This window comes from Anguilla anguilla, chromosome 3 (assembly GCF_013347855.1).
Source record: "Anguilla anguilla isolate fAngAng1 chromosome 3, fAngAng1.pri, whole genome shotgun sequence".
In the NCBI taxonomy this organism is placed as follows: domain Eukaryota; kingdom Metazoa; phylum Chordata; class Actinopteri; order Anguilliformes; family Anguillidae; genus Anguilla; species Anguilla anguilla.
In genome coordinates this window covers 70,151,974-70,165,881 of record NC_049203.1, presented here as the reverse complement: position 1 = coordinate 70,165,881, position 13,908 = coordinate 70,151,974, and the positions used below count along the sequence as shown (strand labels likewise).

Genomic DNA, 13,908 nt, shown 5'->3' with positions numbered 1-13,908 from the left:
TCACACACACACACACACTCACACTCACTCACACACACACACACACTCACACTCACTCACACACACACCCACACACACACACACACACTCACTCACACACACATACGCACACACACACACATACTCACTCACACACACACACGCACACGCACACACACTCTCACACACACACACACCACCATCACGCACACTCATGCACGCACACACGTACACACACACACACACCACCACCACGCACACACACAAAAACTCACTCACACACACACACACACTCACACGCATTCACACTGCCATCACACCCACAAACTCACTCACTCACACACACACACTCACACCACCATCATCCACTCACACACACACCGCCATTACCCACACACTGACATACACATCAACACAAACCCCAGAAACGCACATGCACAAAGTATGCCTTAATGAAGCAAGAGGCAGATGCTCATCAACTGGATTTATTTACTTCATGAGTTGTCCAGGTCAAAGTCAGAGCATAGTATCACAGTGCAGAAAATGGGGAGGTGAGCTTATTTAAACAGCACTGCCCGTACACCGCACGGTAGATACAGACTCAGTTCAGTTCAGAACAGTTCCACATAGATTAAGGCATAAACACGTTTCTTTGTCCTATAACAGACTACAATAGAACAACACAGAAGGTTCAATCCCATTAACTTCCTTTTTTATGAAACTTTTCTGTTTTATGATTTTTTTTTCTCCCTTCCACAATTGAGTCCTGGGCTCAGGCCAGCTTATGTCGTATTTGTGCCGGGCTGGTGTTGAATTTGTTGGGTACACGTCGGCAAAATCTCACACAAAGCACTGATGCGCAAAATCAAACCAAGATGGCCGATCTTGCAGTAATGGTATGGGCAGCAGGGGGCAGTGTCGGTCTATGCATCCACTGCCATGGGACTCAAATTAAGGCTTGGTGTAGAACGGTGGTTTTCAAGTTGGGTCCAGGGTCCCCTCCTGTAGATGATGGTTTTCATTGTCACCATGATCGCAACCCCAGAATCTTTCATAATTAGGTGCTTCCTGTGTTTACAGGGATTATTTACCCTCTCTAGCCAAATAATGTCAGAAATAAATATACATGGAAAATAAAATTATAATATTCACACGCTTTTTTGCTATATTGCAAACAATTACATGGAAAGAGGTAACACGTTTTTTGACTGATCGAAAACTGAGGTGAATCAATAGAATTTCCCTCAGGAGGTGTCTTGCCCCAGATAGAGGGACACTTTGCCCACTAAGCATCAAATGTCTGCTGCAATGCCATAATTGTCGTGAGTAGGCTACGCTGTTTTGGCTTCCTTAGTAGGCTACGCTGTTTTGGCTTCCTTATTTTCACGTTTTTCCTATGCGCACATGCACTTCAGTATAGCAGCAGTAACACTTTTGCTTAAAATTTTAACAAAAATAGTTTGTGATTGGGCGATGAGCCCTAGTCGATATAATCACCCATATACTGTTTCTTATCAGCTGTGATGCACATGCGCGTGGCAGGACCGGCAGAGGGACTTTGACCGTGCTCCTGGCTCTCCAGTGGTAAAGGAACTCGTGAGCAATGGCCCAAAGAGGTGACGTGTTTTCTGATGGCGTTAATTCACGTTTTGCAATAACCTAAAGGCACGTTTTTAAATTAAAAAAATGCCCAATTTTTAACTCAAAGGTATACATTTGGAAATGTATTCGCATTTTGTGAAACTGTCAACCATTAAACGCACACTGTTTTGGCCCGGTGCAGAATGCGTAAATGGAAAGCGCTTCAACGGCACTCGCTCTTCTGAATTCAGAGGTGGTATCAGATCCAATACGCGTCAATGGCAAGTCATTGGTGCCACAGACGGGCTTGGGAATGCGGCCACGCTCTTCGCACCCCATTGGCCCGAAAAAGACCGTGGAAAAGCCGAATGCACAATCAAGTCGAGGTATGCAAGCCAGGCGGGAAGATGGAAAAGCACCCACAGGAACCCTGAAACGAACAAACAAACACGGAAGGGCAGGTGTGGACTTGACGAGCAGGGCGCGGAAGTCGTATAATCTGGTTGGCCAATCATACTTGTCTTCCTCTCAGGTACAAACCGGTTTGGTCTTCAAGTGAGAAGTTTCGGTTGGGCGCAGTAGTAACTAAGGTGCTTAAACACCTGATACTGTTTATAATTCACACTACTCAAAGAAAACATAAAAAGGGGGATGTTTGGTGGCTGTCTCATATTGGCACGTAAGTCTTTTAATTAAATTTTTCTTTTTTTATTTATTTTGTCTTGACAGAAATGGATGTTTTCCATATAGCTTACAGGAACCACACCCAGTTCTAAGGTCGTCGTTTGTACAGGCTTATTTATTTAGACGGTTTCCGAGTAGGCTATGTTCTGGGCTTATAGGCTTTTCAAACCCCTTGTAAAAAATTATTTTTTAGAATCAAGCATGGATGTAAGAATGAACTCTGAATCAATGTTCTGCGCTCTTTCGGTTCAGAATCTCTTATATGTGATAGCCCCTGATAAGGTTCTTCAGATGAGAAGTTATGCCCTTTGTGTTATTTAAACAATTATAGGCGTTCTTATGTATACTAATCTAATCGATATAATCCATATTGTAAAAAAAATCCACATCCGTAGCAACCTCAAACATCTGCGCATTGTTGTTGATATACAGGAATGATCATTGTAGATATTCGAGGTGTCGTAGCCAACTTTTGAGAGGTAATTGCAGTTTATGGATTTAGGTTCCAGTAAGCCTACCAAAATAATCTGCATTGTCTCTCTATGCCTGAAATAGCGTGGTCTGCTCCGATAACTGCTCGATGATTATAGTCGTGGGTCATGGCTTCGTAACGCTGTTTGGTTATATTAAGCGTTGCCTCATGTATTGTTTGTTCGTACCAACAGCTGTAATACCATTAATGACAGGGTGTGTCCGTTATCCTTCTCTGTAGTGCGTTTACTACTGAGTACTTTGTAGAAGCACATGTTCTTAACTTCATTAGCCACTGTGGATTACAGCATATTCTACGGCTAATGCAATGAAGTTCGGTCTAAAAAAGGGTTATTTGTCTTATGTCCATAAGAAAACCCTTTCTAGTACTTTAGGAAACACTCTATGGTAGGTGCGAACAATGTGACAGCTTCCAGATTGAACCATTTTGCCCGACAAAGAACTCTTTAACTAGATGGGGTCCCTCTGTTGAGACACGGCGAAACCTTTTCGAACCCTTTCTTCTGAGAGAGTAGCTAACGCGGCGCTACACAGATATTTATGGCCGATTACCATGATGTTCACATATGAAGACATGGTTTACCATGGAATTTAACGTGAACATTCGATGTGAATGGTGAAATACTAGTACCCCCGGTGGATGTCTATTTATATAAATTAAACCAATTATGTCGTTGGGTGCTTTTATGGAACAAGAAAATAGAAATGCCTGTGGCTCGGCAGAACCAGGGGTGTCTCAGTGCTCTACGGGGACAGACGCAGGCCATGGGCTGCACACGTGCATGCGGCCCGTTTGAGTCTCTCAGTCACTGCAGAAAGCCGTATGTTTTAACAGAAATGCGCAACGTGTTATGCAGAGTTACAGATTTGCCGAGGGGAGATTCTAACACGGGCCTCTCTCTCCACACGACGAACAGCCAGGTTACCAGTCAGCCAAAGGCGAAATCTAAGTTTAAATAATCGATAGATAAAATAATCTAAGCTAAGGGCGACATCGTTATTGTAAACCTGAGGGTTGCCGTGCCAGTGTTGTCACGGTAAACTGCCACGAGGCCTACGTTTTACTGCACCTCACTGTGCTACGCTAGCGGACTAACCTAGCCGCACCTGCTACACATCTGGCACACAGCGGAGGTGCGCTGATTGACAGGGGTGTCCTAGATGTCAGAACTGAGGTTTACAATCTTTGGGTCGTTTGCAGTAAATTGACTTCATGGTCATTTGTTTAATTGGCGTGTTCGTCTGTCTGTCTGTCTGTCTGTCTGACTGACTGACTGCTTGTCTGTCTGTGTTTCCCATTGATGTAGTTGTGTCAGCCGCTGCAGGACTACAAGTGACCACTCCAAAGCCCCTGTATGAGGTTGCTAGGGGCGACAATGTCACACTCGTGTGCAATTTCAAACCAGCTAAAGACCAGAACCCCTTCGTCATGGTGTCCTGGTCCATCCTCCCTGAGACAGTTGGGGAGAAGACCGTAAGTCGCTTTTTTTTTCCCCTTCCTCCTTGCATCAGTGTTCCATCCAGGCGGTTGACTTTGGAATCAAATGAAACTATAACTGCACCATAACTGTGCCATTACTGTACTATTGGGGTGTCTTGGAGGGTTGTTCAACTGCTGTTTTGATCCGATGTGGATCTTTGTCAGGTCTAACATAAACCTACGACGGTCCACGCTGGGTTGAAAGGCTGTTAAATGGTTTAAATGTATAAATGTCTACTCGCACTGCACATTATAACCAATGCCAAACCATTCTGCACACGGGTGTAAACCAATTGCCCCACTGGGGACAAATAAAGTTCTAGTTGACTAAAGCTCACGTGCATCAGTAAGTCTCAGGCTATTGTTTTCCCCCTCATTGAATTCCCCAGTTTTCAATTACAGTGAACTGGAGGAGAGTATGCTATTGCAAGAGCAATGCTGAGTGATATTTAAGCAAAGAGAAGGGGATTGTGGGTACTGTAGTTCTTAGTGCACCTGTTTAATTTTCTCCCCTTTAGTCCCCCGTTGCGACGTATTTCAGCTTGCCTGAAGAGACGGTGGACATCACGCCTGAATTTGAGAACAGGATCTCCATGAGGACGAACCTCGTCTCCAAAACCTCGGAACTGGTGATCACAGGCGTGACCATGCTGGAGAACAAGGTGTTCGAGTGCGATGTGAAAATCCCAGGGGACGACACCGGGGTCCTGGCTGCCACCACCCAGCTCGTGGTGCTCGGTAAGATGGCCTGACGTCTTACAATGCGCACGATCTCCGTCACTCTCTTTTTTAGCGTCCCGTTCTTCTCGTCCAAGCCCTGAGTCTCTCTGTCCACCATGTGCTGCCACACACGCTTAAAAGGGAACATGAATTAGAATGTGGAGAGTGGTCCAGCATGAATACCTCTCATTTGGTTCCTGTTTCAAAAACGCACTGCTCCATTATTGTAATTTTGTACAATAACAGAGGAGTGCACCATGGGATTGAAGTTCTCTGGTCTTCAAAGGGGCAGTTGTTATTTTTATCCAGAGGTGTGATTTCAATGGTCACTGATTTGAACTGAAGCTGAGACAGGAGCCTCCAGAAGGGCTGGGGTGGGTGCAGGACTTTGTTTTAGCACAGCACTGTATCCCCTGATTCAGTGAAATAAGTAACCATGGTGTTCAATCAAGATGTTGACAAGTAGAATTGGGTGTCTTAGTGCTGGGCTAAAACAAAAACCTGCACTCACACCGGCCCTTTTCGGATAGTATTGGACACCCCTGTGCTAAGGCCGGGGTCCCAACCTTGGTCCTGGAGTACCCCTGCGTGTGCTTGTTCTCATTCCAACCACGATTTCAATTCCAGAATTTTTTTTGGTTGTTAAATTTTCTTAGTTTGGTGTTTTCCATGTCTAGTGGGATTATATACCCTCTTAAGCCCCTCTGTGTTAGAGGTAGCTGTGTATGCCATGAAGAATAAAAGCCCCGTATTCCCCTGGCGCGTATTCCTGCTGAACGCAGTCGAATGCCAATCATGGCTTCATGAAAACCACGCCCCTAGATACAAACAACGGTCAATACCTCTTTTAAAAAGGAAGACACTGGAGCCAGGGCTGAGGACTTATTATAGGATCATTTTCCTATTACCTGTTCAGGGAAAATGTATGTTACATGCCTATGAATATTAATACACAAGCTGTTCAACATTCTATTTCAGTTGAACTGTTGCATTTAAATTTAAATGGGACATTTTGCCAGTCGTTGCCTTCCTCAACGGGAATTTGCCGAATTGCAGACGTATGACAATTTTTTGTTTTGCGAATTTCCTGTTGATCTTTCAGGAAATGATATTAAGGAACACCCCCATGAGGAGTGCTGGAAGCACACTTCCAGAACTGTGAGGCGGGAAATGATCAGGCTGCTTTGGAGTGGCATACAACAGAGGCCTCTGGGTGTAATGTCTTGTGGAAACTTGGGGGAATATTTCTTGGAATTCTGGGAATTATTATTCCTGTTTGCAGTAGTGTGGTTAGTGCTGTTGATGTCAGATTCTAGAAGATTATTCTACCTCAAAACCTTTGCCTTTTCATACACGCCCTGTTTGAGGGTGAGTTGGAACACCTTTTTGGGGGGGGGAACACCCATCACTTAATTTCCATTTATGCAAATGAGCAAGTAAAAAATGCCCAGAGGAATTCTCATAAGCAAAGTGTGACAGTCATCTGTCTGTAGAGTCGACACAGAGATGCAACTTCCAGACTCATTACTTGCATTCTGGGACAGAGCTCCCCGATGGGTAAACCCCCTTCCCCAAGGGCTGGTCCGTTTTTGGATTTCATGCCAGCTTTTGCTCATAAATATTTAATGAGTCCGAAATCTGATCCGATATTGCAGCCGCCTGCAAGCGCATTAATGACAGCTGAAGAATGTGCTTGTGTTCGTGTATTACGGGCTTTGCTTTGCTGTGGTCTAAACTATAAGTTAATTGCGGGGGGAACAGGTAGTTATCTCATTTGGGTTCATGGACAGAGCAAACACCAGAAGTGGTACACAGCCCTCTAGGACTGGGGTTCTCAATCTCTGGTGTCCAGCTGTGTGACATGCCTGGTCTTCAGCACTCAAAGGCACGGCTCTGAAACTCAAGTCCTGGTGGACCACACGCTCTGCTGGTTCATGTGCCATTTTTGTGTTTTTGTCCTTTAAATCAGTAGCCAGTTTAGACCATGGGAACAAGGCGTGCGCACTCCTTAGCCAATTTAGCACTTAAGAGCAGAAGCACGTCTTAAACCTGCAGACACAGTGGCTCTCCAGGATTTGAGATCCCTGTCCTAAGGGTACATTCCTCTACATTCCAGGCAAGATCACCTGTGTAAAGGATAAATAACAATCCTTCTTGATTTCTACCTTGGCCCATTGTTTGCTGAAAGCACTCAGAATGGAGTGGATGTGCTGAAAATATGTAGAGCCTCAACCCGATCCTTCCCTTCTGGTGAAACGGCAATGGCACATCTCCAGTTGACTCAAAATGCAGTGTTGCCAGAATGGGACACGATACTCCAAATGTGGTCCGACAGAGCCATTGTACAACATTAATACGACCTTTAATTTATACTCCAAACTTTTTGCTTTGCTGGCGATGTATCCCAGCATCCTCTTGGCCTCAGGAGACAGTTTCTATGTCAAAATTGACACATTGGGCCAAATTGGACCAACTATTACACCCAAACCTTTAATTTGGCACCTATATAGATAATTAAGGTAAAAATGTACCGTTGTATTATGTAATGACTGTAAGAGGCCTGAAATGCATTTAAAGAGGGCTTAGAGCTGTACGTCTGCTTCTGATTGCAGGTGTGCTGAAGTTTAACCAGACGCAGCTGTTCGTGTTAACTGATAGTACATCACTTCCTGTTTTCTAGGTTTTCTAGCTTCTAGTTTAGTTTCACATTTTGCATGCAATTGCATTTCTTGGAATGAAGTTGAACCGTTGTGGCCTAAACATCCGAAGAGCTGGAGTAAAGTAACGGGGGTGAGGGGTGTTCCTCCAGTCGAGCGTTGGGGTAACGTTGCGGTGATCTGTGTGTTTCCTTCGGGCAGTGGCCCATCTGTACGGTGGAAGGTAACGTTGTGGTGATCTGTGTGTCTCCCCCGGGCAGTGGCTCCCTCCAAGCCCATCTGTAAGGTGGAAGGGAAAACCGAATATGGCCAGGACATCACCCTGTCCTGCATGTCTAAGGAGGGGTCCCCCGTCCCCACCTACACCTGGAAGAGATTCAGCGTACAGAACCAGCCTGCGCCCTTCCCCCCCAAAGCTACTGAGGGTATGTCCCCGTCTGTAACTGTCTGTATGTCCCCGTCTGTACCTCCCTGTCTGTAACTGTCTGTACGTCCCCATCTGTAACTGTCTGTACGTCCCCATGTGTACAACACTGTCTGTATGTGTGTCAGGACATCACCGTCTGTAACTGTCTGTACATCCCTGTCTGTATGTCCCTGTCTGTAACTGTCTGTATGTGTTAGTACATCACCGTCTCTCTGTATGTCTGTACAGCTGTGTCTGTAGCTCTGTCAATGTCATGTGTTAGATTTATAACTCCATGTGAATGATTGATGGATTTGTGGGAACTGTTGTTTAAAAAATAAATAAATAAAATGTAAGCTTTGTATAATTTTGCACAATCCATAGATTACATTTTTATGTCATCAATAAGGTTCAATAAATATCATTGGAAATTTAAATGGGGAAAGACTGATTAGGGGAATAAAGCTGAGTAGGATCTAGCTCTTAACCGCAAACATTACGAGATGAACAGGCCTCTGAGAAGCCTCCTTTCTGACCTCCTGTTCCATACATTTCACTTTGCAGCAAAAGGCCTTTTGTCCCTCTTCAACGTGTCCATGGAGACGTCTGGATTTTACGTCTGCACCTCGGCTAACAAGATCCGATCGGCAAGCTGCAACATGACTCTCTCTGTCCTGCCTCGTGAGTGCTCCGTCCGCTTGGCCTTTCTGTTACCCGGGGGCCACAGTCACGCCGCAGGGGCCACAGTCACGCCGCAGGGCCACAGTCACGCCGCAGGGGCCACAGTCACGCCGCAGGGCCACAGTCACACCCTGGGGCCACAGTCACACTGCATGGGCCACAGTCACACAGCATGGGCCACAGTCACGCCGCGGGGGCCACAGTCACACCGCAGGGGTCACAGTCACACCCTGGGGCCACAGTCACACCCTGGGGCCACAGTCACACCCTGGGGCCACAGTCACACCGCAGGGGCCACAGTCACGCCGCAGGGGCCACAGTCACGCCGCAGGGGCCACAGTCACGCCGCAGGGCCACAGTCACGCCGCGGGGGCCACAGTCACGCCGCGGGGGCCACAGTCACGCCGCGGGGGCCACAGTCACGCCGCGGGGGCCACAGTCACACCGCAGGGGCCACAGTCACACCGCAGGGGCCACAGTCACGCCGCAGGGGCCACAGTCACGCCGCGGGGGCCACAGTCACGCCGCGGGGGCCACAGTCACGCCGCGGGGGCCACAGTCACGCCGCGGGGGCCACAGTCACGCCGCGGGGGCCACAGTCACGCCGCGGGGGCCACAGTCACACCGCGGGGGCCACAGTCACACCCTGGGGCCACAGTCACGCCGCGGGGGCCACAGTCACGCCGCGGGGGCCACAGTCACGCCGCGGGGGCCACAGTCACGCCGCGGGGGCCACAGTCACGCCGCGGGGGCCACAGTCACGCCGCGGGGGCCACAGTCACGCCGCGGGGGCCACAGTCACGCCGCGGGGGCCACAGTCACGCCGCGGGGGCCACAGTCACACCGCAGGGCCACAGTCACCCCGCAGGGGCCACAGTCACGCCGCGGGGGCCACAGTCACGCCGCGGGGGCCACAGTCACACCCTGGGGCCACAGTCACGCCGCGGGGGCCACAGTCAAACTGTGGAAGGGGCCATTATCTGTACTGTAGGGCCACAGTCCCTCTGTAGGACTCTTGCTCAGTGGCAGTGTCTTGGGTCCTGGGTTGCTGGTTAGAAGTGAACTCTTCTTTGGGTCCGCAGCCTCCATGAACATCGGCTCCACGGCGGGGATCATTGGCGGCTGTGTGGCTGCTCTGCTACTGCTCGCCATCATCGTCTACTGCTGCTGCTGCAGGAAGAAAAAAAACGAGGACAAGGAGTATCCCATGGGGTACGCCGCCCAGCACAGACGCCTGCAAATAGCCCTCACACAGCCCTCACATGCACCCCCCCACACGCACCCCAGTCCAGTGGCCCCCCACCCCTGTGTCGGGGCACCCCTGCGTATGCTGCTTTCCATTGCCAGCCTGTAATTTATTTTAGTTGGGTGTGTTTCATGTTTAGAGATTAAGAGTTCTGGGATTGCAGTTGTGGTTGTCACAGAAACCAGCACACACAGGGGTCCCCCGGGAGTGGGTTTGGGGACCGCTGCCCTAGCCCCCTGGCACAGATCCCTGCACACCACCCTGCTCCTAAACCTGCATATCCCCCCTCATCTTGGAGGGGGAGGGGGTGGAGTTTGAGTTTTGCCATTTAGATTTTGTTGTTTATTCCCCCTGTTCTTGGCCCAGGACTGCGGAGGAGGCGGCGTACCATGAAGGCGAGCTGCTGAAAAGTGAGGGCGGTAACCAGGACGACAGACCGAAAAGTCCCGGTGATTCGATGGGCGGTGACCGTTCTCCCCGCGGGGGAATCGTGCCTGACGATCGGTCCGAGGTGCGCAGCGAGAGGAGCTACGACCGGCGCAACGACTACGACGACCGTCGCGAGAAATACGACCCACGGGACGACGACCGTCGCGATAGACGCGATGACCGCAGGGATGACTACGATGACCGTCGCGACAGATACGACCGTCGTGATAGAGATCCCGATCGTCGGGATAGAGATCCCGACCGTCGGGAGAGATACGATGACCGCAGGGATGACTACGATGACCGTCGCGATAGATATGCCGACCGTCGCGATAGAGAGCCTGACCGTCGGGATAGAGAGCCCGACCCTCGCGATAGAGAGAGCGACCGCAGGGATGATTGATGGATGCTTTCAGCTCGGATAAATACCGTCAGATGTCACATGACGTATGACTTGTAAGAATGATTATGATAATTGTACCATGACCCCAAGGATGACTGCTGTGACTAATTGAGGGCCCCTTGTTACTTTGACTATTGCCAAGAAATCCAGTGACCGCCTAGATTATGATGATGACTGCCACTAGACATATGAGGACGACAGGTGAATTAGACCGATGATGACACATACGATGACCACTGTGATGATCAGGTTAATGAAATGAAAAGGTCCGAAGGCAAATGCTAACCCCAAAGACACCAAATGGACAGCCACCCCCCCCGCCCCCACCCTCCCCTGGGACGGGGGCAATTTGGTAGATACACCCCAGACCAGGCAAGGGTGTGGTGTGTGGAATTACACAGCACTGTCTATATCAGGCTCAGCCCAGCTGTGTAAATCTGCTTTCGGCTCGTTTCCCTGGCAGCACACTGAGGGAAAGCCACATGGGGTCGCTCTGTCGCCCCCTGTCGGTGGGAGGTAGTCGTGGCGTAGCGTGGCATTAGGTCACCTGCTGCGAATGATGCTGACCACTGCTACTCAATCAGATTTGAGTCCACTGTATCAAACGACAGAGGTTTGCACAGGCATAGAATAAAATTGCAATCTTTTTCCTTTCTGTTCCAAACTCAGACGTCTTAAGGCTAACTCTTGAAATCAAAACCTTTTTTTTCGCAATATGTCTTTGTTCTCACGGAACGTTTCGCTTGATGATTTCGACACATCCGATACCGCAGTAGGCGACGTAGTGGCAACATCCTCCCAACAGGAAAACTACCTCTACGCTAAGCTGTGGCTACCTCCCACAGACAGGGGGCGACAGAACGCCGACGTTCCTGTGCTGTCAGGGCCTATTTTGTTGTGCTTTTTTTTTGTTTTTGTTTTGTGACTGTGTGTCTAATGCACTGTCCATTCTGGAGCCACCAGCCGCTCTGTGCTGGTCTGTGCGATGGCATTAGTGTCAGCTTGTTCTATAACGGCAACAGGAAACGGTCTGCGTGTTGGTGAGACCTGTTTGGGAATCAATAATCAGGGAAAACTAACTGAATTATTTAATCTGCTGCACAATCCTTTTATCTCCTGTGACCCTTCTTTGGTTGCAGGTTGTTTCATTGTGGGTTTTCTGTTGGTGCATGAATCCTGTTTTAAATTGCAATGTAAATATTTGTTGTTTTACATATTGATACATTTTTAATGAATTTAATAAATTAACCAAACATATTTGTACACATTTGTGTAATTCCTGATGCAGAGAGCCAGTATGTCTGTGGTTGACAGGCATGTAATGGTGTGCAATCGTTTCTTTACCTCGACCTGTGCTTCTTTACCTTTACCTGTGCTTATGATGAAACGTGTGGAAGATTAGCTGACCTGCTCTGGTAAATTAGGCGCCTTGCATACGCAGTTTAATTCAAGCTACAGCCAAAAGAAAGCTTAACTTTTACAGTCTGGCCAGAAATGTTTTGATTGCACCCCACCCCTCATGGCTGAATACTCAATCCCGTAACCTGGCATCATGGTGCATTATACCTAGAAATACAAATGGCGGCTTTTCAGAGCTGGACATATGAACCGTTTGCATGGGCGACTGTGAGCACACACATTTACATCATTCATATTCCTGTGGCTTTCCGAGTGTCAGTATCGTCTGTGCGTGGTGCCTAAATGAAGTAATGAGTGTGTGTGTGTGTGTGTGTGTGCGTGCCTGTTTACCAACAGAATTATTTTGCATTTCTATAATGTTTTGAATTGCTGGGGTAGTTGTATTTTTATTTTGTTCTGATTGGTGGATTTGGATTGTCCTGATTACCCATGTGGAGTCAAAATAGTATTCTAACGTATACTATTCCATACTTTAACGTCTTGAATTATATCAAATTAAATTGCGCTGTGCAGGTACGCTGAAATGTACTACTTTCCCCACATGGGTATTCATCAGCTGTCCTGATTGGCTGACCTGGGTTCCCTGCATGCACTGTGGAAACTGTAGTGTTACTCGAGTGAGTGAATAGATGGGCATAGATGGGACCGAGAGCCCAAATTATTTTGAGTATTTGAAAAGGGTTTTATGTTTTTAATTTGTATGTTGGTACTGTGAGGATTCTTGCATCACAGGTGTGTTTTAGGAAGTTATGTATGGGGCCATTTTTAAGGTGCGGCAGTGAATATAGCTTTGGGAGGAAAAAATTTAATCTGTAGCCAGATTTAGCATAACTACATTTCTGTATCAAGTAAATCACATACTTTTTTTTTTTTTTTTTTTTTTTACTGTATAAGTACATTGTTTTTGTTTGAATATTGAATCGAATATTGAAACATTTATGAAGACCTCTTTAATGTAAATGAATTTTTAAAGCACACTTGAGTATTAATATGTGCAACTGATATTTTTGGTAGTATTTCTTTTTGGAACTTTGGAGCTTCTTTTCTCAAAAGTGGAGTTCTGTGCTTTGGAATGCTCAAAGAAGCACATCATTTTAAAGAACTTAAATAAAAATCTGAATTTGTCATTTAAAGCTTGTGCCTCATGCATTAATGTATGTGTGTCATATTTAAAACCACATGGCCCTTTGTTAAGCGTTGTAAAGCCTTTCTTGTACTTTTTAGGTTTGAAGCAGCAATTATGAACCGATAAACTGAGCCAACCTCTCGAAAACGGATCCAGGTTCAGTCCAACTGTGCTAAACTGATATCGGGAGCGGATATTTTACATCATGTAAACCAGCATTATCCGTTTTGTGCGCGTTGTATATGGTGAAAAAAACAGGCTGGTTAATCAAGTTTTCGATTGTTAAAACAAATTGTATGTATACATTTCATTTTATATCAATTATTTTCCTCAGTCATAACAGATTTCCTTTTTGAGGGTGCAAAATACTTTAGACAGTGTTTGCTTAAACCTGATTACATTCTGAGAAGCACATTATAATGAAAATTCTGTTTAAGAAACCAGTGCTTGTTTAGACCTGATTATGAATCACATTATAAAGAAAATTCTGTTTATGAGCCCAGTGTCGCGGCTTTCCACCTGTGCCTCGGGCGAGTCGAGACTGGGCAGACCGGTTTGCTTCGCGGTTTTGCGCTTGCCGTAAGGCGTCATTACGGTGTCAAATA

The 13,908-nt window shown here is 47.2% G+C and overlaps 1 protein-coding gene across 3 annotated transcripts; it reads left to right on the top strand.

Annotated features, from left to right (window-relative positions):
- Nucleotides 1-1,567: 1,567 nt before the first annotated feature.
- Nucleotides 1,568-13,310, top strand: gpa33a (glycoprotein A33 (transmembrane), paralog a). 3 transcript variants are annotated; one of them, XM_035411713.1, is made up of 7 exons: nucleotides 1,568-1,595; nucleotides 4,044-4,210; nucleotides 4,735-4,954; nucleotides 7,854-8,018; nucleotides 8,564-8,680; nucleotides 9,763-9,892; nucleotides 10,293-13,310. In XM_035411713.1, exons 1-7 carry the CDS (start codon nucleotides 1,583-1,585, stop codon nucleotides 10,756-10,758), a joined length of 1,278 nt encoding a protein of 425 aa, XP_035267604.1. In that variant the 5' UTR covers nucleotides 1,568-1,582; the 3' UTR covers nucleotides 10,759-13,310. The 3 variants fall into 3 exon arrangements, with proteins under 3 accessions (XP_035267604.1, XP_035267605.1, XP_035267603.1); XM_035411714.1 differs by lacking the exon at nucleotides 1,568-1,595 and adding an exon at nucleotides 1,861-2,092; XM_035411712.1 differs by lacking the exon at nucleotides 1,568-1,595 and adding an exon at nucleotides 2,100-2,239.
- Nucleotides 13,311-13,908: the final 598 nt, after the last annotated feature.